The sequence below is a fragment of the Carassius carassius genome, chromosome 22 (genome assembly GCF_963082965.1).
Source record: "Carassius carassius chromosome 22, fCarCar2.1, whole genome shotgun sequence".
Classification (NCBI taxonomy): domain Eukaryota; kingdom Metazoa; phylum Chordata; class Actinopteri; order Cypriniformes; family Cyprinidae; genus Carassius; species Carassius carassius.
This window is the reverse complement of record NC_081776.1, coordinates 10,756,453-10,777,990: the sequence shown is the minus strand read 5'-3', so window position 1 is coordinate 10,777,990 and position 21,538 is coordinate 10,756,453. Positions and strand designations below refer to the sequence as shown.

General features: G+C 40.5%; 2 protein-coding genes across 3 annotated transcripts; one reads left to right on the top strand and one right to left on the bottom strand.

The window, feature by feature from the left end:
• Positions 1 to 1,519: 1,519 nt before the first annotated feature.
• On the top strand, positions 1,520 to 19,413 carry LOC132098933 (glycogen [starch] synthase, liver-like). The gene is made up of 16 exons (XM_059505239.1): positions 1,520 to 1,831; positions 2,628 to 2,809; positions 3,178 to 3,369; positions 3,592 to 3,777; positions 4,882 to 5,026; positions 5,118 to 5,235; positions 5,337 to 5,457; positions 5,571 to 5,677; positions 5,925 to 5,984; positions 6,306 to 6,384; positions 9,343 to 9,456; positions 9,672 to 9,798; positions 11,762 to 11,857; positions 13,303 to 13,466; positions 13,563 to 13,643; positions 18,471 to 19,413. The coding sequence occupies exons 1-16, from the start codon at positions 1,711 to 1,713 to the stop codon at positions 18,654 to 18,656; spliced, it is 2,079 nt and encodes a 692-aa protein (XP_059361222.1). The 5' UTR covers positions 1,520 to 1,710; the 3' UTR covers positions 18,657 to 19,413.
• LOC132098935 (spexin prohormone 1-like) lies at positions 19,162 to 21,327 on the bottom strand. 2 transcript variants are annotated; one of them, XM_059505245.1, is made up of 5 exons: positions 20,646 to 21,327; positions 20,332 to 20,412; positions 20,131 to 20,188; positions 19,962 to 20,024; positions 19,162 to 19,765 (listed from the first exon to the last, which is right to left on the bottom strand). In XM_059505245.1, exons 1-5 carry the CDS (start codon positions 20,649 to 20,651, stop codon positions 19,665 to 19,667), a joined length of 309 nt encoding a protein of 102 aa, XP_059361228.1. In that variant the 5' UTR covers positions 20,652 to 21,327; the 3' UTR covers positions 19,162 to 19,664. The 2 variants fall into 2 exon arrangements, with proteins under 2 accessions (XP_059361228.1, XP_059361227.1); XM_059505244.1 differs by having other exon boundaries at positions 20,332 to 21,327.
• Positions 21,328 to 21,538: the final 211 nt, after the last annotated feature.

The window sequence follows — 21,538 nt, the reverse complement described above, 5'->3', positions numbered from 1 at the left end:
CCCTGATGCTTTTCTCATCATAGCTGGGGATTTCAAACATGCTGACTTAAAGAGTGTTTCCAAAAATACACCTACATATACACTTTCCAACAGGAGGTAATAACATTTTAGACTTTGTTTACACCACACAGAGAGGAGCTTAAAAAAAGCCCTCCCCCTCCCCCACCTTGGTGCCGCAGACCACATTACTGTAATGCTAATGCCTGCATACAGACCGCTCATTAAAGTCGCCAAACCAGTTCAAAAACAGATTCAAGTGTGGCCAGAAGGATCAGCAGAGGTTCTTCAAGACTGCTTTGACACAACTGACTGGAATATGTTTAAGCAGGCTGCCACATACAATAACAGCTGTGACCTCCAGGAGTACTCAGAGACTGTCACTGCCTATATAACAAGTGTATTGATGATGTAACAGTTACAAAAACCATCACTGTCTGGGCAAACCAGAAGCCGTGAATCACAGGGGAGGTCTTCAAGACTCTACAGTGCTGGGTTGCCAACTGGGTTATTTTTAACCCAGCCATTTTTAGAATCTGTCTATCTGTCTCTATCTATCTATCTATCTATCTATCTATCTATCTATCTATCTATCTATCTATCCATCTATCCATCTATCATCTATCTATCTATCTATCTATCTATTATTGTGTTATTCTTTGCTATTACTCAATACAAATGTGTTATTGTATGTTATTTACTAAATATGGTATTATCTTCCTTATAATATTATGCATAACTATGAAAGAAAGCAATATACTGATCAATATGCTGAGTTATTCCCAAATACTGGATGTCATGAAGTGGGTCAGGTGTATAAAGGCCCTCCCATAGGGCAGTACTAGTAGTGTTGAACAGGGTTGGACATATAAAAGTCCTGGGTGATTTCCAAATGCTGACATCAGTATTAAACAGACTTGGGGGGGATGTCTCACGTGACCATTTCTGCCAGCTGAGTTCACGCAGGGGGGCAGGGTTTCATATTTTTTTGAAGCACCCCTGGGCGCCGCCATTGGCTAGTGGACCCCCACCTGCTGTTAGCATCTACTCATCTAATATTTCTAATCTATCTATCTATATCGATCGATCTATAGATATATAGATACAGTAGATAGATAGTTTTATACCTATAGAGCTTAATTCAGAATTTTGTATATAAACTTTAATGGACTTTCTCCATAAAAATAAATGACAAATGTTGTAGTTCAGCAGTTAAATGTCAAACACACATAGACGTGTGTCATAACTTGTCATAACTTATCTTAATCTTAACTGTCATCATTTTTTATATTTTATGTATTTAATTTATTTTTGACTAGTAATACTGATGTGAAAAAAACCCCAATTCATGATAAACCCCTTGGGGTATGCAATACGTTATAGAAAAGTAATAAATATATAAAAATAGCACTATGTGGTGTGCGTGCTCCTGCTGTCCTGGCTAAACCTTTGACCTTGATATGTGTGGACATCAGATATGCAATCACAATTTTTTTTTAGACCACTAAAGGTTAGAGGAAGAGATTGAGCAACAGTTCACAGTGTGTCTAGGACCTCCAGGCGCTCCATTACCTATAAGAGAAACAACATTTGTTGTATTGGTGGCTGTTGGCTGATGGTTTTAGGTTCTTTACTAGTAATAATAGTAATTTGGCTCATTGCACATTTGCAACTTCAGTTGACAGATAAAAACTATTTGTAAGACTCTGTGAGATGCGACTGTCCAGGTCTTTGTCAATATCGTCATTAAGTGGGCTTCCGCTATGGGAAGAGGAAAGTCTACCTGTGCAAGATCTCTTGCTTTTTGAGGTCTCGTGGGAAGTCACAAATAAGGGTAAGAACTTCCGACACTTTATGTTTTAAGTGTGTTACAAAGTTTTAATTTATGTAATATGTTAACATAACATATATGCAAATAATTTATGAAAACATATATGAAAATAATATTTGATTTTATTTATGATACATAAAATGCTAGCTATGAGTTTAACCTTTGCCAGACAAATGTGTAGGTCGTTGAATTCCATAATTATTATTTGCTTTGATACTTCCTATATGTTGCCTATGATGCCTTTTCTAAAAGTACATTAGGCCAAAAGTGTCTTGAACTGTAAAATCACTTTTTTTTTTTTTTATTCTATAATTTCTCATTACCAAGCTTGCATGTTTTTTTTACATTTATTTTCTAACTTTAGCTAGAAGGTAGTTGTGAGTTTGACCCCTGGAAGTGCATTTTACCTCAAGACTGTTCATCCTATTATCAGAAGGCTTGAAAATAGTTGAACAAGACAGAGTTGTCATTTAGGCAAATGTTTTCATGTGTGCAGAATTCATACAGTCTTGTATCAGTGGGGCTGTATAGCAGGTTAAATATTAAGCTTCAGATCAATAGCCAGATTTTTGAGGCTTAAATCTTTTGGAATGTTTTATAAGATAACAACTGATGTGTGTTTGTGGGTATGTTATTTATCATATTAAATGTAATCTTGATGATACAAAATTGCTTTTGAAACTACACAATGTCCAAATTAATACTTTTAAGTTTCACTTTCAGCAACGTTCTTATTTTGTTTATCTTCTCTGTTTCTCATTTACAAAATTTATATTTACAACTGTGTGTCTGTCTCCAGTTGGGGGTATATACACTGTTATTCAGACTAAAGCAAAGATCACAGCGGACGAATGGGGAGAGAACTACATCATGATGGGACCTTACTACGAACACAACTTCAAGACCCAGGTGGAGAAATGTGAACCCCCAAACCCAGCCATCAAAGCTGCCATGGATTCCTTGATTAACAACGGTTCCCAGGTGGTTATTGGTGATTTCCTATCACAAGGTCCACATATTATATGTAGACCTGGTATGATCAGGTTCATTGAGTTAGTTAGTCATTTGACCAATTAAAAAAAATGCTTCGAAGCTGGCAAAAACTTACACCCTTTTTTATTTTTTTTGCCTTGGTGTCATTTTGACCATTTCTGACCAGCAGATGATGCTAGAGTGTCACTTTAAAGAGGGAAGAGATTAAAATAAATAATTCTCAAATTCTTTTTCTGATGCTTTTGATTTTACAGATTTCAACAAGAATAGAAATAAAAGGGTCAACATCTTCACACCACCCACATTTTTTTATTTATTAGTAGCATTTTTGGCCTTTACTTTCTCTCTAAATACAGGTGCACTTTGGCCGCTGGTTGATTGAGGGTAGTCCATACGTCATCCTCTTTGATATTGGGGCATCGGCCTGGAACCTGGACCGCTGGAAGGGGGATCTGTGGAAAGTGTGCAACATCGGGCTGCCCTATCATGACAGAGAGGCCAACGACTCACTCATCTTTGGTTCTCTTGTGGCCTGGTTCTTCAAGGAGGTGAAGAAATCCCTTTAGTAAACTTCACACTAAGAAACCATCTGATTTTGCTTGCCTAGAACACACTGCATGGATTATTTTTGTAGTTTCGCTTGAACTTTTCTAGTCCATCATAGCTGTAATATGAATAATTTAGTGTATGGTAACTTTGTGGGATGAAACTTTGAAGGTTTGATGGAGTAATGTGCCGGTGATGTTAAACCCGCATTTCTTCCTCTGCAGTTAACAGACCAACTACAGGACAAGCAGAGCATAATTGCTCATTTCCATGAGTGGCAGGCTGGGACAGGACTTCTACTAAGCCGCTCCCAAAAGATTCCCTTGGCAACCATTTTTACCACACATGCCACCCTACTGGGGCGGTACCTGTGTGCTGGCAATGCAGACTTCTACAACAACCTGGAAAAGGTGAAGATTGTTTTGATGCTGTACACTGTACCCTCACTGTCCAACAATATTAAAAGGCCCCTTACATATTGTGTCTACTACTTTTATATGCCTAGAATATACAAAACCTGAATACAGGACATACAGGATGTTTGTCATCAACCCACAGTCTGCTTATTTTTAGTGATTTTATTCATGCTTGCGTCCGTTATGTAGTGTGAATTAAATGTCAGTATTGATAAGATCATGAAAATGGCCCCTGATTTAATGATTTTGCCTGGGGCCCCACAAATGCATGGCCCATCCCTGAGGATATATAGGTGTTGATATAGGTGGATTAATTTAACCTCATTTCAGAAGTTTCAAGAACTGTTTGCACTTCAAAAAAAAAAGAAAGAATAGATATAGGGGTAAATATGATTTCTCGGTTCATTTCATGATTTTATTAGATTTTGTTTAGCATTTTAAAATGTAAAAATATTGAAAAAAAATATATATTATATATATTATTATTAATAACAATATTAATAGATGCATAATATTTCTATTATGTATTTAATATATAATGTGAATTCATTATTTGATTAATTATAGTATAACATAAGCCATCCTGCACCTCCTATCATTATCTTTAAAAATACACATAAATTAAAAAAATTATATATATATATATATATATATATATATATATATGGTCTAAAATAAAATAAAAATTTTATAAATTGGGGGGTGGGGGTCAATGTTACAAAATATTACAATTTAAAAGACATAAGACAACATCCCACATTTTTTACTATTTAAAGTGTGACCCACAGAAATCAGTCAAGTTGGCTTGTGTAGTGAACACCTATAGGTGGAACTGAGCAGGTGTGAGTGCATGCAGTGATAATTGGGCCTGGAGTAAGGAGCATAAAGGTCATCATGCCTGAAGGTTGCAGGGGTTGATTGAAGAGTAATTGACACCAACTTATGATTTACCAGCTGATGCGATTGCCTTCTGGTTCCACAGAGACTTCCTTCAGTTGCTGATAAGGGAAAGTGAAGGTTGAAAAAATGAACTCTGAATAACATTAGTCCATAGTCTTTCCCTTCAAACTGGTCATTTTTATTCTCTATTTCATGCAGTTTAACATAGACAGAGAGGCAGGAGAGAGACAGATCTACCACCGGTACTGTTTGGAGAGAACTGCGGTACACTGTGCACATGTCTTCACCACAGTGTCACAGATCACAGCTGTGGAGGCCAATCACATGGTCCATAGACAACCAGGTTTCATCTGCATTACAAAGCACCTCTTCTAATTATTGACTTCTGGATATATCACGTTAAAAGTTCATGTTTATATTTATGGCCTTTGCAGATGTCGTCACCCCAAACGGCCTGAATGTTAGGAAGTTCTCAGCCATGCATGAGTTCCAGAACCTCCACTCCATGAACAAAGCCAAGATCCAGGAGTTTGTTAGGGGTCACTTCTACGGGTTAGAGCTATCTCTGTCTGCACAATAACACATACTTGTGCACTTACAAAAAATAGTACTTGTTATAATAATAATAATAAAAAAAATGTTCTCATTGGCAGCCATCTGGACTTCAATCTGGAAAAGACCCTGTTCTTTTTCACCGCAGGACGATATGAGTTTTCGAATAAAGGAGCAGACCTGCTGCTAGAGTCTCTGTCCAGATTAAACTACTTGCTGAGGGTATGAACAGTCACTGCTATACTTAAGAAAACACTTATAGTTTTTTTAATAAAATGTAATAATAATCTAGCAACAATCAAAGCAAAGATTTTCATATGTAATTGTGTGTTTAGGTTCATAAGAGTGATGTTACAGTGGTTGTGTTTTTCATCATGCCTGCCAAAACCAACAACTTCAACGTGGAGTCTCTTAAAGGACAGGCTGTACGCAAGCAGCTGTGGTGCGTAACTGCTTGAATGCATAACCTTAGCATTACAAGTCTCCAGGATATTAATGAAATTCATTTTGTTTGTTAATTTTTTTATATGTACAACTAGTAGAGCCCTAATACTGGATCAGCGTTTCCTTAGCTATACTAATATTGTATATTAAGCAATGAAAGGAAGCCCCGATCCAGAAATGGCTCTTATTTTTAGATGGCTTTAGTGTATAAGACTTCTTAAAAATGTCTTTCGTCTGTTTCTTAGGGACACTGCTCAGTTCGTGAAGGAGAAATTTGGCAAAAGGCTTTATGAGAGTTTGTTAAGGTTGGTGATTTTCCTCATTCAGACCTGTCATAACAGGGCTCAAAATTGATATGACAGTAAATGTTGTCAGTATATGTTAATGAACAGGAAGTATGAAAATCTGATGTCATAAACTGGAGTGGCTGTGTTGATATTTCACAGCGTTATCCAGGTGTTGATTGAGTGCGCTGCACTTCCCCAGGGAGTTGTCAGATTATAGGATATTCATAATGACATTGTGTGATGTCATTGGGTCATTTCCCATGAGTTGAGGCTTGAGTATATAAACTGAGTTTATATTCAGATAGAATCTCCTCTAATGAAGCTCTTCTGCGTTCACAGGGGTGAGATCCCAGACATGAGCAAAATCCTGGACAGAGATGCTTTCACAATCATGAAGAGGGCCATTTTTGCAACACAGGTTAGACAAAATGTAAAAAAAAATTTACATAGAAAAATTACTTTTCTAATTAATAGACATATTTAAAAATAGTTATTACATTTAAACTGTTCAAGGGCATTTTTAAAAGAAATGCAATTTGTAATAAAAAAATAAAAAAATTGACAGTTGATCTGACCAATCATAACGGCATTATAAAATGTGTCCCCATTCAAATGTACCATCTGTTCCTGTTTGCATTGACACTGTGAACCATGCAGCTTCTTTTTTTATTTTATTTTTATAATCTTTTAAAGGTGTATTATATAAAATAGGATGCTGCGCTATGGCTAAAATTAGTGCTTACTTAAATTTTGAATCTCTCTATAGAGAGGTCACATAGTGACGTATCAATGTTCTACTGGTCCCAGATCTTCACATGATGCGAATTCACAGGTCTAAGTTCACCAAACTTGAACTTTGGAACGCAGCGAAATGCAAAATTTTTCGCATGAGCTTGCGTTTCCGGTCTGACACATTTGTAGAGAAGGGTATAACTGCAGCCTGGAGATCTCCAAATAGGGGCATGAACTCCAAAATGGGGTGGGAGCTCCAAAATAGGGCGTGGCTTCCTCTCATTGACAAACAGGCGCATGACACACATGCAACCCCCCCCTCCACTTCAGTGCAAACTCCGCCCCACAGCTGATTCTGATTCTGTTTTTATTGGTTGTGTCAGTTAGTTTCCTACACTATGCAACAAAAAAAATGCTAACCCCCAACCCTACCCCACACCTTACATTAACCAGTGAAATTGACTGAATGGCGGGATTGGTGCTGAATAGTGTGGTAAAAAAGTTGCAGTTCAGGAGATAAACAGTTAATAAGATTATGCGATATGCATATCTACCCCCTCCTAGCCTGCGAATTTCGTGTCCCGGGACGGCCCCATTGCTTGGAATAAAACGATAAGAGTAAAATACCCACTGGCCACAGGCTTTGGGCTCTGCTCTAATGGAGAATAGTTATTTAATGTAGCATATTTTATTTTAGATGAACTAGAAACAATGTTTAATTTATAAAGTTTTATTTTGAAATGTAAGTCAGAAACTATTGGCTGAAGCCACAACCAATGGTGAAAGTCTTTGCGAAAGGAGACCCGCCCCATTTTGGAGGTTCTGCCCACTTTTGGAGTTAACGCCCCATTTTGGAGATCTCCGGTCTGCAGTTATATCCACTTGCATTCGTATGCGTATGAATGGAAGTAAATGGAACGAAAAGTGCATTGTGACCGCCCCCTCATGCCAAAAATTTCACATTTCGCTGCGTTCCAAAGTTCAAGTTTGATTAACTCTGATCTGCAAATTCGCATCACGTGAAGACGTGTGTATTTATGTCTTTCTGTGGTTGAAACAAGATACCTTCTGATGTTCATTCATGTTTATTTTGTGCTATAACTAGTAAAGTAAATTCATATTTATGTCATTTTTATTTTTGAATTATTACATTAATATATTTTTTGTAACCCCTTCGTTATCCCTTTTGTAATAAACTTAACATACTAGTTAACATCTAGTTTTTATTGAATGTGATAAAAATAAAATCTAGTTAATATTTCTTTTTTTGTCATCATCTCTTTGGGGCAGTCGTGGCCTAATGGTTAGGGAGTCAGATTTGTAAACTATAGGTTGCGGGTTTTAGTTTTGGTATCGGTTGGAATTGTAGGTGAGGGTGAGTAAATGTACAGTGCTCTCTTTCGGTCACCGTGATTTTGCCAAGCAAGCAACATCTTTTGATGAACCAACGTTAATGTCCAAAAATATAGAATTAACCTAATTCCTACCCCTAAACATAACCCTACCAATAATTTATTCCTAAAATCAGTTGGAAATGATAGCTCATTAACAAGGGTGTAAGAAGCACCTAACCCAGATTGTAAGCCTAAAACTGATATTTCCTGATAAGTTATATCTCAATTCTGATTGGTCAATTGGAACGTTGATCCAGGAACATGTTGTACTTGTTGAAATCACACTCACCCTCTCTTCCATCCTCAATATGACTGACGTGAGACCCTTGGGCAAGGCAACGGACCCCAAAATGCTCCAGGTGTTTGTTTACAGTGTGTGTGTGTGTGTGTGTGTGTGCTTGTACACTTCTCACTGCTGTGTGTGTGCACTTAGATGGGATAAATGCAGAGCACCAATTCCAAGTATGGGCCACCATACTTGGCTACACGTCAAACGAGGATATGGGTCTGAAGATGAACATCTCAGAACTAATAAATAAGCATTCTCAGGGGGGTTTCATTCCCCTGCATGGTTTTTTATGAATAGGCTCTAATCAAAGGTCAGGCTTAGGTTGTAGTGAATATTGACATACTACGCCTCTGTAAATCTGAGGTGGAAACCCCTGCATCGCTCTGCTGGATTACTTGTGTTACAGAGCTTAGTGACGTATTTAACTGCATTTGCTGACTGTCTGCAGTCAATCGATTGAATGTGTTACTGAGATTTATTCTACAGCTTTTTAATGGCAGTGTTATGAGCAGCCAGTCAATATACAGCTACTCCGGTTAGATTTATCTGGGTATCAATATTTCGGGGAGAGATATTGATCTGTTAGCGTTGGTGTTTGTTTATAAGAAGGAATAAGAGTAAGAAATGTGTCTAATATTTCTAAAGGGAAAGTCCATTTACGTTTTTCATATGAGTGACCTAGACTCTGGAATTTAATGGCAAAAGTAATGTATAGAAAGCGTTAAAATTGTGCAAGCAGAAACACAGAAGCAGAGCAGCCAGCCAATTTCTATAGTAAGATTAGGATTTATTATTATTACTGAAATTAAATGGAATGGAAATACATGATTACATTTTTAATCTCATGATTTTTCATTAAACGACTGCTTATGGATTGCTGTTTTTATTATTCCAATTTTCAGTACAGTTCCTTTTGTCATAGACTCGCATGTAATTACATCCATGCGTTTGTTCTCCACAGAGACACTCTCTTCCTCCAGTTACAACTCACAACATGCTGGACGACTCCACAGACCCCATCCTGAGCAACATCCGCAGAATCGGCCTCTTCAATGGACGCAATGACAGAGTGAAGGTGTGTAGTTTACTATGGCGGATGCCAGTATACTTTAATTAAAAGCAGCTATTTACTTTTTTTAAAATCTTTTTTTCACATTTGCCCAGTTGTATTTGAATTTAAGATTTGTAATGTTTTACCATGACACTGTTGCATAAAAATTATGTACTTTACTTAATCGAATTATAATTTCTCATGATAAATTATGAATGCATTCATTGTTTTTATGTCAGATTGTGTTCCATCCGGAGTTCCTGTCCTCCACCAGCCCCTTGCTGCCCATGGAATATGAGGAGTTTGTGCGCGGCTGCCATCTGGGAGTGTTTCCATCCTACTATGAACCATGGGGCTACACTCCAGGTTTCACACAGAACGCATGCACACACAAACACACACACACACACACACACATTTCCATTTTATTACCTTCTCAGCATATTCAATTTTAATAAAAATTTTGAACTTGATTTGATGGATTATTTATTAATGTGGGTCCAATTTTAAAGGGTTTAGGGGAAAAAAAGGAATAAAATGACTACTTAGCTTAATAATATTTAATAATATCTTGTTCATTTGTGTACTGTACAGTCGTGGCCAAAAGTTTTGAGAATTACATAAATATTAGTTTTCAAAAGGTTAGCTGCTAAACTGCTTTTAGATCTTTGTTTCAGTTGTTTCTGTGATGTACTGGAAAATAATTACAAGCACTTCATATGTTTCAAAGGCTTTTATCGACAATTACATGACATTTATGCAAAGAGTCAGTATTTGCAGTGTTGGCCCTTCTTTTTCAGGACCTCTGCAATTCGACTGGGCATGCTCTCAATCAACTTCTGGGCCAAATCCTGACTGATAGCAACCCATTCTTTCATAATCACTTCTTGGAGTTTGTCAGAATTAGTGGGTTTTTGTCTGTCCACCCGCCTCTTGAGGATTGACCACAAGTTCTCAATGGGATTAAGATCTGGGGAGTTTCCAGGCCATGGACCCAAAATTTCAACATTCTGGTCCCCGAGCCACTTAGTTATCACTTTTGCCTTATGGCACGGTGCTCCATCGTGCTGGAAAATGCATTGTTCTTCACCAAACTGTTGTTGGATTGTTGGAAGAAGTTGCTGTTGGAGGGTGTTTTGGTACCATTCTTTATTCATGGCTGTGTTTTTGGGCAGAATTGTGAGTGAGCCCACTCCCTTGGATGAGAAGCAACCCCACACATGAATGGTGTCAGGATGCTTTACTGTTGGCATGACACAGGACTGATGGTAGCGCTCACCTTTTCTTCTACGGACAAGCCTTTTTCCAGATGCCCCAAACAATCTGAAAGGGGCTTCATCGGAGAATATGACTTTGCCCCAGTCCTCAGCAGTCCATTCACTATACTTTCTGCAGAAGATCAATCTGTCCCTGATGTTTTTTTTGGAGAGAAGTGGCTTCTTTGCTGCCCTTCTTGACACCAGGGCATCTTCCAAAAGTCTTGGCCTCACTGTGCGTGCAGATGCGCTCACACCTGCCTGCTGCCATTCCTGAGCAAGCTCTGCACTGGTGGCACTCCGATCCCGCAGCTGAATCCTCTTTAGGAGACGATCCTGGCGCTTGCTGGACTTTCTTGGATGCCCTGAAGCCTTCTTTACAAGAATTGAACCTCTTTCCTTGAAGTTCTTGACGATCCTATAAATTGTTGATTTAGGTGCAATCTTAGTAGCCACAATATCCTTGCCTGTGAAGCCATTTTTATGCAACGCAATGATGGCTGCACGTGTTTCTTTGCAGGTCACCATGGTTAACAATGGAAGAACAATGATTTCAAGCATCACCCTCCTTTTAACATGTCAAGTCTGCCATTCTAACCCAATCAGCCTGACATAATGATCTCCAGCCTTGTGCTCGTCAACATTCTCACCTGAGTTAACAAGACGATTACTGAAATGGTCTCAGCAGGTCCTTTAATGACAGCAATGAAATGCAGTGGAAAGGTTTTTTTGGGATTAAGTTAATTTTCATGGCAAAGAAGGACTATGCAATTCATCTGATCACTCTTCATAACGCTCTGGAGTATATGCAAATTGCTATTATAAAAACTTAAGCAGCAACTTTTCCAATTTCCAATATTTATGTAATTCTCAAAACTTTTGGCCATGACTGTATATATATATATATATATATATATATATATATATACATATAAATAAATGTTATTTAAAATGTAGATTTTTTTTATGCATAGGATCTATGATCTTATATAATGAAATAATATAATTTTTGCATCATGTATATTGCGTTATGCGACTCTTAGTGATCATTTTTTGTAATGTGATGTGTTCAGGTGAGTGTACCGTCATGGGCATCCCCAGCGTAACCACCAATCTGTCTGGGTTTGGCTGTTTCATGGAGGAGCATGTATCTGACCCTTCTGAATATGGTGAGTGAATAAGTCACTGCTTAATCATTTATTTATTTGCATTATCACTTTATTTCAATTACACTTCATACACTCCTGAACAAAATCTTAAGACCGGGGGATGCATTGCAAGTTTGACACATTTCACACTAGTGGATCATAACCGGGTTGTAAGTGCTGCTTCAAAATGCCAAAGGAAGAAACAGGAGCAAGAGACAAAAAATAGAGTATAGGTAATTTATTGAAAACTGCATTTAAACTCAAACAGGCTGTTCATCAGCTGATCAAAAGTTTAAGACCATAGCCACAAAAAGGTCAAATCTACACAAAAATATGGCTTTCATGTCATTGTTCATCAAGCAGTCAAACTGTCAAGATCTCCTTATGGCAAAGGCAAAAAGGCTTTCTCTCTTTGAACGTGGCAGGATTGTTGAGCTGCACAAGCAAGGCCTCTCGCAACCCCCCATCGCTGCTGAGGTTGGACGTAGTAAGACAGTCATTTTACATTTCTTTAAAAATCCTGAGAGTTATAGGACAAAAAAGTCAAGTGGTAGACCCAAAAAGATTTCACCTGCACTGAGCCGCAGGATCCGACGGGTTGTCCGTGAAGACACAGGTTGATCCTCGACCCAAATTAAGGCCCTTACTGATGCTGACTGCTAGAGAAGGGCTTCAAAAAACGTCTTCAAAGGCCATGTCTCCTCCCACGACACAAGCTTGCCCGTTTGGAATTTGCAAGGGAGCACCAAACATGGATCATTGAAAGGTGGAAGAAAGTTTTATTCTCTGACGAGAAAAATTTTACCTGGACAGTCCTGATGGCTTCCAACGTTACTGGCATGACAAGGAGATCCCACCTGAGATGTTTTCTACGCGGCACAGCAGAGGAGGCTCTATCATGATCTGGGGTGCTTTTTCCTTCAATGGGAAAATGGAGCTTCAGATTGTGCAGGGGGCATCAAACGGCGACTGGCTATGTGGATCTGTTGCAGCGGGCATCCCTCTTGACTGAGGGCCCCCGTCTGTGCACTAATAACTGGGTCTTTCAACAGGACAACGCTGCAATTCACAACGCCCGCCTGACGAAGGACGTCTTACAGGAGAATAACGTTGCTCTTTTGGACCATCCTGCGTGTTCCCCTGATCTAAATCCCATTGAGAACATTTGGGGATGGATGGCAAGGGAAGTTTACAAAAACGGACGTCAGTTCCAGACCGTGGATCAGTGGATCAGCTGATGAACAGCCTGTTTGAGTTTTAATGCAGTTTTCAATAAATAACCTATACTCTATTTTTTGTCTCTTGCTCCTGTTTCTTCTTTTGGCATTTTGAAGCAGCACTTACAACCCAGTTATGATCCACTAGTGTGAAATGTGTAAAACTTGCAACGCATCCCCCGGTCTTAAGATTTTGTTCAGGAGTGTATTTGATATAACACATTGAATCTGTCTCCATATGTGCTGTAGGAATCTACATTTTGGACCGGCGGTTCCGTTCTGCGGAGGGGTCGTGTAACCAGCTGACTCAGTTCCTGTTTTCATTTTGCCAGCAGTCACGTAGACAGCAAATAATCCAACGCAACCGCACAGAGAGACTCTCTGACCTGCTAGACTGGAGATACCTCGGACGGGTGGGTGTCATCTCAGCTTTTCTCTGAGCATTCAGGTGTGTTTCACTTTTGTTCATTTGGTTAATATGGTGTTGACCTGGGTTTCTCTCTGCTTAGTTCTACATGTACGCCCGGCATCTGTCCCTCAGCAGATCCTTCCCTAGTAAATTCAAAATGGACCATCTTAACATTGCACCGGTGAGCCCTGCTAACACTCACACTCTCTCAGATGCATGTTCATTGCTTGTCATGTCCCTCTGTCACTGACAATGACAACTCAATGGAGTGCTGCACTCCATGCAAGCTGTGTGCTTATTTTCAATGTATGACCCTAGAGCAAGGATGTTAATATATCATTAATAAAATGTAAAATGATATATGTGTGTGTGTATATACACTACCAGTCAAAAATTTGGGATCAGAAAGATTTTTTACAGGAGTTTCTTTTGCTCATCAGGGCTGCATTTATTTGATAAAAAACTTATATTGTGAAATTTATTATGTAAAATAAAGTTTTATATATATATATAAGCCTCTCCTTGAACTGTCACCTTATCGTGGTGGAGAGGTTTGAGTACCCGAATGATCCTGGGAGCTATGTTGTCTGGGGCTATATGCTCCTGGTAGGGTCTCCCAAGGTAAACAGGTCCTTGGTGACGGGCCAGACTAAGAACAGTTCACAAACCCCTCATGTTAACATTTACATCAAGGACCGAGACGTCGCCCGGCATGGCGCAGCCGGGGCCCCACCCTGGAGCCAGGCCCGGGGTTGGGGCTCGTATGCGAGTGCCTGGTGGCCGGGCCTTCCCTCATGGGGCCCGGCCGGGCTCAGCCCGAAGAAGTGACGTGGGGCCGCCCTCCTGTGGGTTCACCACCTGCAGGATGGAGCATAAGGGGCCGGTGCATAGTGGATCGGGCGACAGTCGAAGGCGAGACCCCCGACGACCCGATCTCTGGACAGGGAATCTGGCTTTAGGGACGTGGAATGTCACCTCGTTGGCGGGGAAGGAGCCTGACCTTGTGCGGGAGGTCGAGAGGTACCGACTAGAGATAGTCGGGCTCACCTCCACGCACAGCTTGGGCTCTGGAACCACACTTCTTGAGAGAGGCTGGACTCTCTACCACTCTGGAGTTGCCCATGGTGAGAGGCGGAGGGCTGGAGTGGGTTTGCTTATAGCCCCCCAGCTCAGCCGCCATATGTTGGAGTTCACCCCGGTGAACGAAAGGGGGTCCTCTACCCGGCCCTCTTGGAGTCTCTGGGAGGGGTGCTGGAAAGTGCTCCGACTGGAGACTCCGTCGTTCTACTAGGGGACTTCAACGCTCACGTGGGCAGTGACAGTGACACCTGGAGGGGCGTGATTGGGAGGAACGGCCCACCTGACCTGAACCCGAGCGGTGTTCTGTTATTGGATTTCTGTGCTAACCACTATTTGTCCATAACGAAAACCATGTTCAAGCATAAGGGTGTCCATCAGTGCACGTGGCACCAGGACACCCTAGGCCAGAGGCCGGAGGTCGATGATCGATTTTGTGGTCATGTCATCAGACCTTCGGCCATATGTCTTGGACACTCGGGTGAAGAGAGGGGCGGAGCTGTCAACTGATCACCACCTGGTGGTGAGTTGGATCCGATGGCGGGGAAAGGAAGCTGGACAGACTCGGCAAACCCAAGCGTACTGTGAGGGTCTGTTGGGAACGTTTGGCCGAGCCCCCTGTCAGAGAGATCTTCAACTTCCACCTCCGGCAGAGCTTCGACCGGATCCCGAGGGAGTCTGGAGATATTGAGTCCGAGTGGACCATGTTCTCCACCTCCATTGTCGCTGCGGCTGCTCGGAGCTGTGGCCGTAAGGTCTCCGTTGCCTGTTGAGGTGGCAATCCCCGTACCCGGAGGTGGACACCGGAAGGGATGCCGTCAAGCTGAAGAAGGAGTCCTATCGGGCCTGGATGGCTTGTGGGACTCCGGAGGCAGCTGACAGGTACCGGCAGGCCAAGCGGACTGCAGCCCGGGTAGTCGTGGAGGCAAAAAATCGGGCCTGGGAGGAGTTCGGTGAGGCCATGGAGAAAGACGGGAGGTCGGGAGGTGTTGGCCTCGAAGAGATTCTGGCAAACTGTTCGACGCCTCAGGAGGGGGAAGCAGTGCCCTACCAACACTGTTTACAGTGGAGATGGGCACCTGTTGACCTCAACTGGGGATATCATCGGGCGGTGGAAGGAATACTTCGAGGATCTCCTCAATCCCACCGACTTGTGTTCCGTTGAGGAAGCAGTGGCTGGGGACTCGTCCATCACTCGGGCTGAAGTCATCGAGGTAGTTAAAAAGCTCCTCGGTGGCAAGGCACCGGGGGTAGATGAGATCCGCCCGAGTACCTCAAGTCTCTGGATGTTGTGGGGCTGTCTTGGCTGACACGCCTCTGCAACATCGCATGGCGGTTGGGGGCAGTACCTCTGGACTGGCAGACCGGGGTGGTGGTCCCTCTTTTCAAAAAGGGGGACCGGAGAGTGTGTTCCAACTATAGGGGGATCACACTTCTCAGCCTCCCCGGGAAAGTCTATGCCAGGGTATTGGAGAGGAGAATTCTGCCGATAGTGGAACCTCGGCTTCAGGAGGAACAGTGTGGTTTTCGTCCCGGTCGTGGAACACTGGACCAGCTCTATACCCTTTCCAGGGTGCTGGAGGGGTTCATGGGAGTTTGCCCAACCAGTCCACATGTGTTTTGTGGATTTGGAGAAGGCATTCGACCGTGTTCCTCGCGACATCCTGTGGAGGGTGCTCTGGGAGTATGGGGTCGGCGGCCCCCTGCTTAGGGCTGTTCGGTCCCTGTACGACCGGAGCAAGAGCTTAGTTCGCATTGCCGGCAGTAAGTCAGACCTGTTCCCGGTGCATATTGGACTCCGGCAGGGCTGCCCTTTGTCACCGGTTCTGTTCATAATTTTTATGGACAGAATTTTTAGGCACAGCCAAGGGCCGGAGAGTGTCCGGTTTGGGTTTCGATTTCGATTTTGACCATGCGATTTCGTCGCTGCTTTTTGCGGATGATGTTGTCGTGTTGGCCTCCTCAGACCAGGACCTTCAGTGTGCACTGGGACGGTTTGCAGCCGAGTGTGAAGCGGCTGGGATGAGAATCAGCACCTCCAAGTCCGAGGCCATGGTTCTCATTCGGAAAAGGGTGGACTGCCCACTTCAGGTTGGTGGAGAGTTCCTGCCTCAAGTGGAGGAGTTCAGGTATCTTGGGGTCTTGTTCACGAGTGAGGGAAGGATGGAACGTGAGATTGACAGACGGATTGGTGCAGCTTCTGCAGTAATGTGGTCGCTGTACCGGTCTGTCGTGGTGAAGAAGGAGCTGAGCTGTAAGGCAAAGCTCTTGATTTACCGGTCAATCTACGTTCCTACTCTCACCTATGGTCATGAGCTGTGGGTCATGACCGAAAGGACAAGATCCCGGATACAGGCGGCCGAAATGAGCTTTCTTCGTCGGGTGGCTGGGCGCTCCCTTAGAGATAGGGTGAGAAGCTCGGTCACTCGGGAGGAGCTCAGAGTAGGGCCGTTGCTCCTCAAAATCGAGAGGAGCCAGCTGAGGTGGCTCGGGCATCTATTTCGGATGCCTCCTGGACGCCTTCCCAGGGAGATGTTCCAGGCACGTCTCACCGGGAGGAGGCCCCGGGGAAGACATAGGATACGCTGGAGGGACTATGTCTCCCGGCTGGCCTGGGAATGCCTCGGGGTCCCCCCGGAAGAGCTGGAAGAAGTGGCTAGGGAGAGGGAAGTCTGGGCGTCTCTGCTTAGACTGTTGCCCCCGTGACCCGGCCCCGGATAAGCGGAGGATGATGGATGGATGGAGATATATATATATATATATATATATATATATATAAATATACATTAAAATTTAATTTATTCCTGTGATGCAAAGCTGAATTTTCAGCATCATTACTCCAGTCTTCAGTGTGTCACATGATCCTTCAGAAATCATTCTAATAATATGCTGATTGATTAACAGCGCTGTAAACATGCTGTGCTGCTAAATATTTTTTTGGAACCTATGATACTTTTTTTCAGGATTCTTTGATGAAGTTAAAAAGAAGAGCATTTATTTAAAATAAAAATATTTTCTAACAATATACCCTACAGTTCAAAGGTTTGGAGTCCATTTTGGAGTACATTTTTATTCTTTTTGAATTTAAAACAAGGCAACAGCAAAGATTCATATTTTGAATACTGTTCTTTTAAATTTTTAATTCTCAAGAATCCTGAAAAAAGTATTGCAGTTTCCAAAAAAATATTTAACTGTTGCCAACATTGATAATTCTAATAATAAATCAGCATGTTAGAATGAATTCTGAAGGATGTGACACTTTATACTTGTGTAATGGCTGATGAAAATTCAGATTTGCATCACAGAAATAAATGATATTTTAAATGATATTAAAATAGAAACCATTATTTTATATTGAAATAACATTTTGCAAGATTATTTTTTTTTCTTTATTTTTGATCAAATAAATGCAGCCTTGATGAGCATAATAGACTTCTTTAAAAAACATTTTCCATAAAAATAGAAAATCACTCAAATACACCTTGTCCTGAAAGTCAGGTTTATATGACATAATTTATAGAAATCAAAGACAATAAATAAAATAATTTTCATGCTGATGTGGAGCAAGTACTTTCTATCCACTTTGTTCCACCTCATCTCTTTCCTAATCCGAGTGTTATTGAATGTATGTGTGACGTAACACTCCAGAGCGATGAGGATGAACTGAGCTTCGTTCTCGAGTTTAATTGACAGGATAACATTTACATGCACAGGAAGATGACTTGATTTCCATTCGAACTGTGGGGATCCCCACAGTCTCACTCACAGCTGATCTACACATACACTTTACTAAAACCACACACACGCAAATAAAATTAAAGTGACAGATAAACCTGCCATTTTATGAAATAAATGAATAAAGAAGTCTCTAATGTAATTCTGACTCTATTTGAGTTAGTGTGACTAAATCGAAATCTTTATGTTTCCACAGACACAAGGCTTCCGTTACCCCCGACCCTCTTCCGTCCCTCCATCCCCATCGGCTTCCCTCCACTCCACCCCTCACCACAGCGATGAGGAAGATGACGACAGCTATGACGAAGAGGAGGAGGCTGAGAGGGACAGGCAGAACATCAAGGCACCATTCACTCTGGGTGAAATGAAAAAAGGGAAGTAAGATCTGCAACCACCTGCTGCTGTAGTTCAGACTCTTTCAGAAATATTTACACCCCCTGCCCTCTGAGAATGTGCTACATTCATCTGCCTGCAGCCTTTGGACGGATTATTGATGAAGTATCTTCAATGTATGAATGAGAAGATAACATATAGTGGCATTCAAAAGTCTAAGATGATCCTGAAAATCTGGGATTTAATAACCCATTTAAACTAAATGATAACTGAACCATGTGGACTCATTTGTACAGATGATTGTAGCTTTTGTTGAAGCTCAAGACACTCTCATCAAGTTTGACTCAAGTAGACTTTTGGATATAAATTTGGTACTAAAAACACATCTCTTTTGGTGTTTTAAACCACATTAGACATCAAATTTGGCATATATTATTAATTTGTGTATTAATGTTGAAAAACAATTATTAATGATTAGCAAAGTTCAACCCCATAATGTGCAAATATGTATCCTATATCCATGTTTTATTAAAAAGTCTCACTCACAGTAGCGGTTATCAGTGCAAATTCAGTTTAATTAATTGAGAAAATGTTCACACATTCGCAAATATGTATTTTACAGACCAGTCAATTCACATGTTGATTAAACATGAGAAAATTAAAAGGACAAAAAAAAAAAAAATCTGTACAGTTAATTATATATTACACAGAATTCCAATCATCATAAATAGTCTCTTTTCCAAGATGATATGTCTTGAAAAAAACACCCATTATTTCCCCTGAAAGAAATAAAAGAAATAAAAATATCTTACTATCAGTCTTTTGTTTTTTAAATGAGCAGTCCAAGTGGAATGATTCAAACAATCTGGAGACACACATAACTCTACATTACTCAAATCTGACTGTAATAGTGTTGACCAGTAAGTGATGAACCTTCAGAGATCTCAAACACGGGCATCACTGTTGCAGAGGATGAAAACTTGAAAACATTCAATTCCAAATGGCTCACAAAGCAGGAAGATGAAAGAGGGAGTTGTTGGCGCTCTTTGAGCAAGTTTCAGTAAGCCTCATCCTCGTCTCTGGCTTGCTGGAGAACATTTAAGAGAAATGCAGCCGCTTTAGAGATCCTCAGGTTTTCTGTGTTTTGGCTGCGTGACTCTGTGGAGTTTACATATGAGTTTACATATTAATACTAATATCTGTTTACAAGCTTACAATTAGTATTACACTTCCTTAGTATTAAACAAATAGATTCCCACTTGCATGCAATATGAACACTAAAGTCTCAGCTAGCATAAATAATGGTTTAGAGTACAAAAGTCAAAAACTGTGAGATTTTCTTTTTAATTCGTACCCAAGCGTATTGTGTCATACAAGTCCCCGTCATTTCTGTCTTCTGTCACAAAGCGCCGTCCCTCTATTAGAAACAATAAAAAACTACTTCATTCAAAATTGTACAGAACAAAAGTAATCATATAAGCAGTTTTAGACACAAATATGGTTGACAAACAGCAGGAACATACGTGTGCCCTTCAGATATAACATGGCTTGAGGCGTCCAATTCCGACGCTGAAAACTGCCCTTTAATTATATATTAAAGAAAAAAGAACAGATTTCAGAAAGTTATTTGCACGTTGATATAGAACATTATTAAAATATCTAATAATTCCGAATAATTAAATTTTTAAATAGTAAATGTTTAAACAAATAATATTAAATCATACCTTGGGTGCACACCAGGAATGGGACACAAATGTTGCCAGAAGTAACAGCACAAGTGCATAAGCCGCAAGAGTCCTTAAATCCTGAAAAGATGAAGTCATGTTAAAATATATCATTTCCCATGTGCAAGAGCATTGCAATCAGCCTTTTACAACACTGTATATCAGTCTCTTTTCTCTTCATTGTTAATTACATTATGCACAAAAGTATCTAAACAAGATTTCTACTATTTAAAATGACTAAATTCCTGGTGGTCACATCAGCTTCTCTCTTTTTTTATTCTGTCTAGTCAGTGAAGGCATGAACGTGGACTTACTTTCATAGTGTCAGACGTTCTCTTCAACTGTTGAGTCTCAGAGGCGAGATCAAGAGTGAAGACTGTGAAGTGTGTCCTCGATATTTATAATCATCAGGGTGGGGGAATGTTGAATGAATTAGTCTTCGGCTATAGGTCAAGTCCCATTGATTCACAACGGGGCCGGACCATGAACCTTTCGGAGCTATTAGTTAACCCTTCCTTTAAAAATAATAAGGCTACTTTTCTGCTATGACGTTTGAAGACACACTCGCAGGGCTGGTTACATTTACATCTGTTAGCTAGGATGCGTTCTAGCACTACTGAAGGGAAATTTCCATTCGTGCGCACTTTTAATAGCTAACTAATGAAAAGAAGTGGGGGGAAAGTATTGATATGTTTGCACCTTCAGCAATGAAGCGTCTCAAATACACCAGCTAATCGTTTTTTATGAATGAACAGTGAATGAACTCTACATATATAAATACCTGTTGGGCTCTGCCTCTAAATTACTTGCAATTTATGTCACTTCTCGAAGGGAATAATGGATAAGAAACAGCCTTAAATGCATATGGCCTCTGAAATAGATTACAAAAAAAACAAATCATGGCAGAGTAAAAATTAGGTAGAAGAAGAAAACAATTCCTCAATATACTTGAGACATAGTTTGTCATTTTTCAGGTCAACAGAGGAAAAGACAAACAAAAAAATGCAGTGTGTGTGTGTGTGTGTGTATAAAACAATTATTTTAAAAAAAGAATAAAATGAATTTAATAAAAAAATTATTTGTATCAACAAGAACAACAATAAAAATCTCATTTTTTTTATCAGAATAATATATAAAATAATTTATAGAAATTGTGTGCATATAGATAGAAATGTACTATTAATTATTGCTTTTGGTGATAATTAAT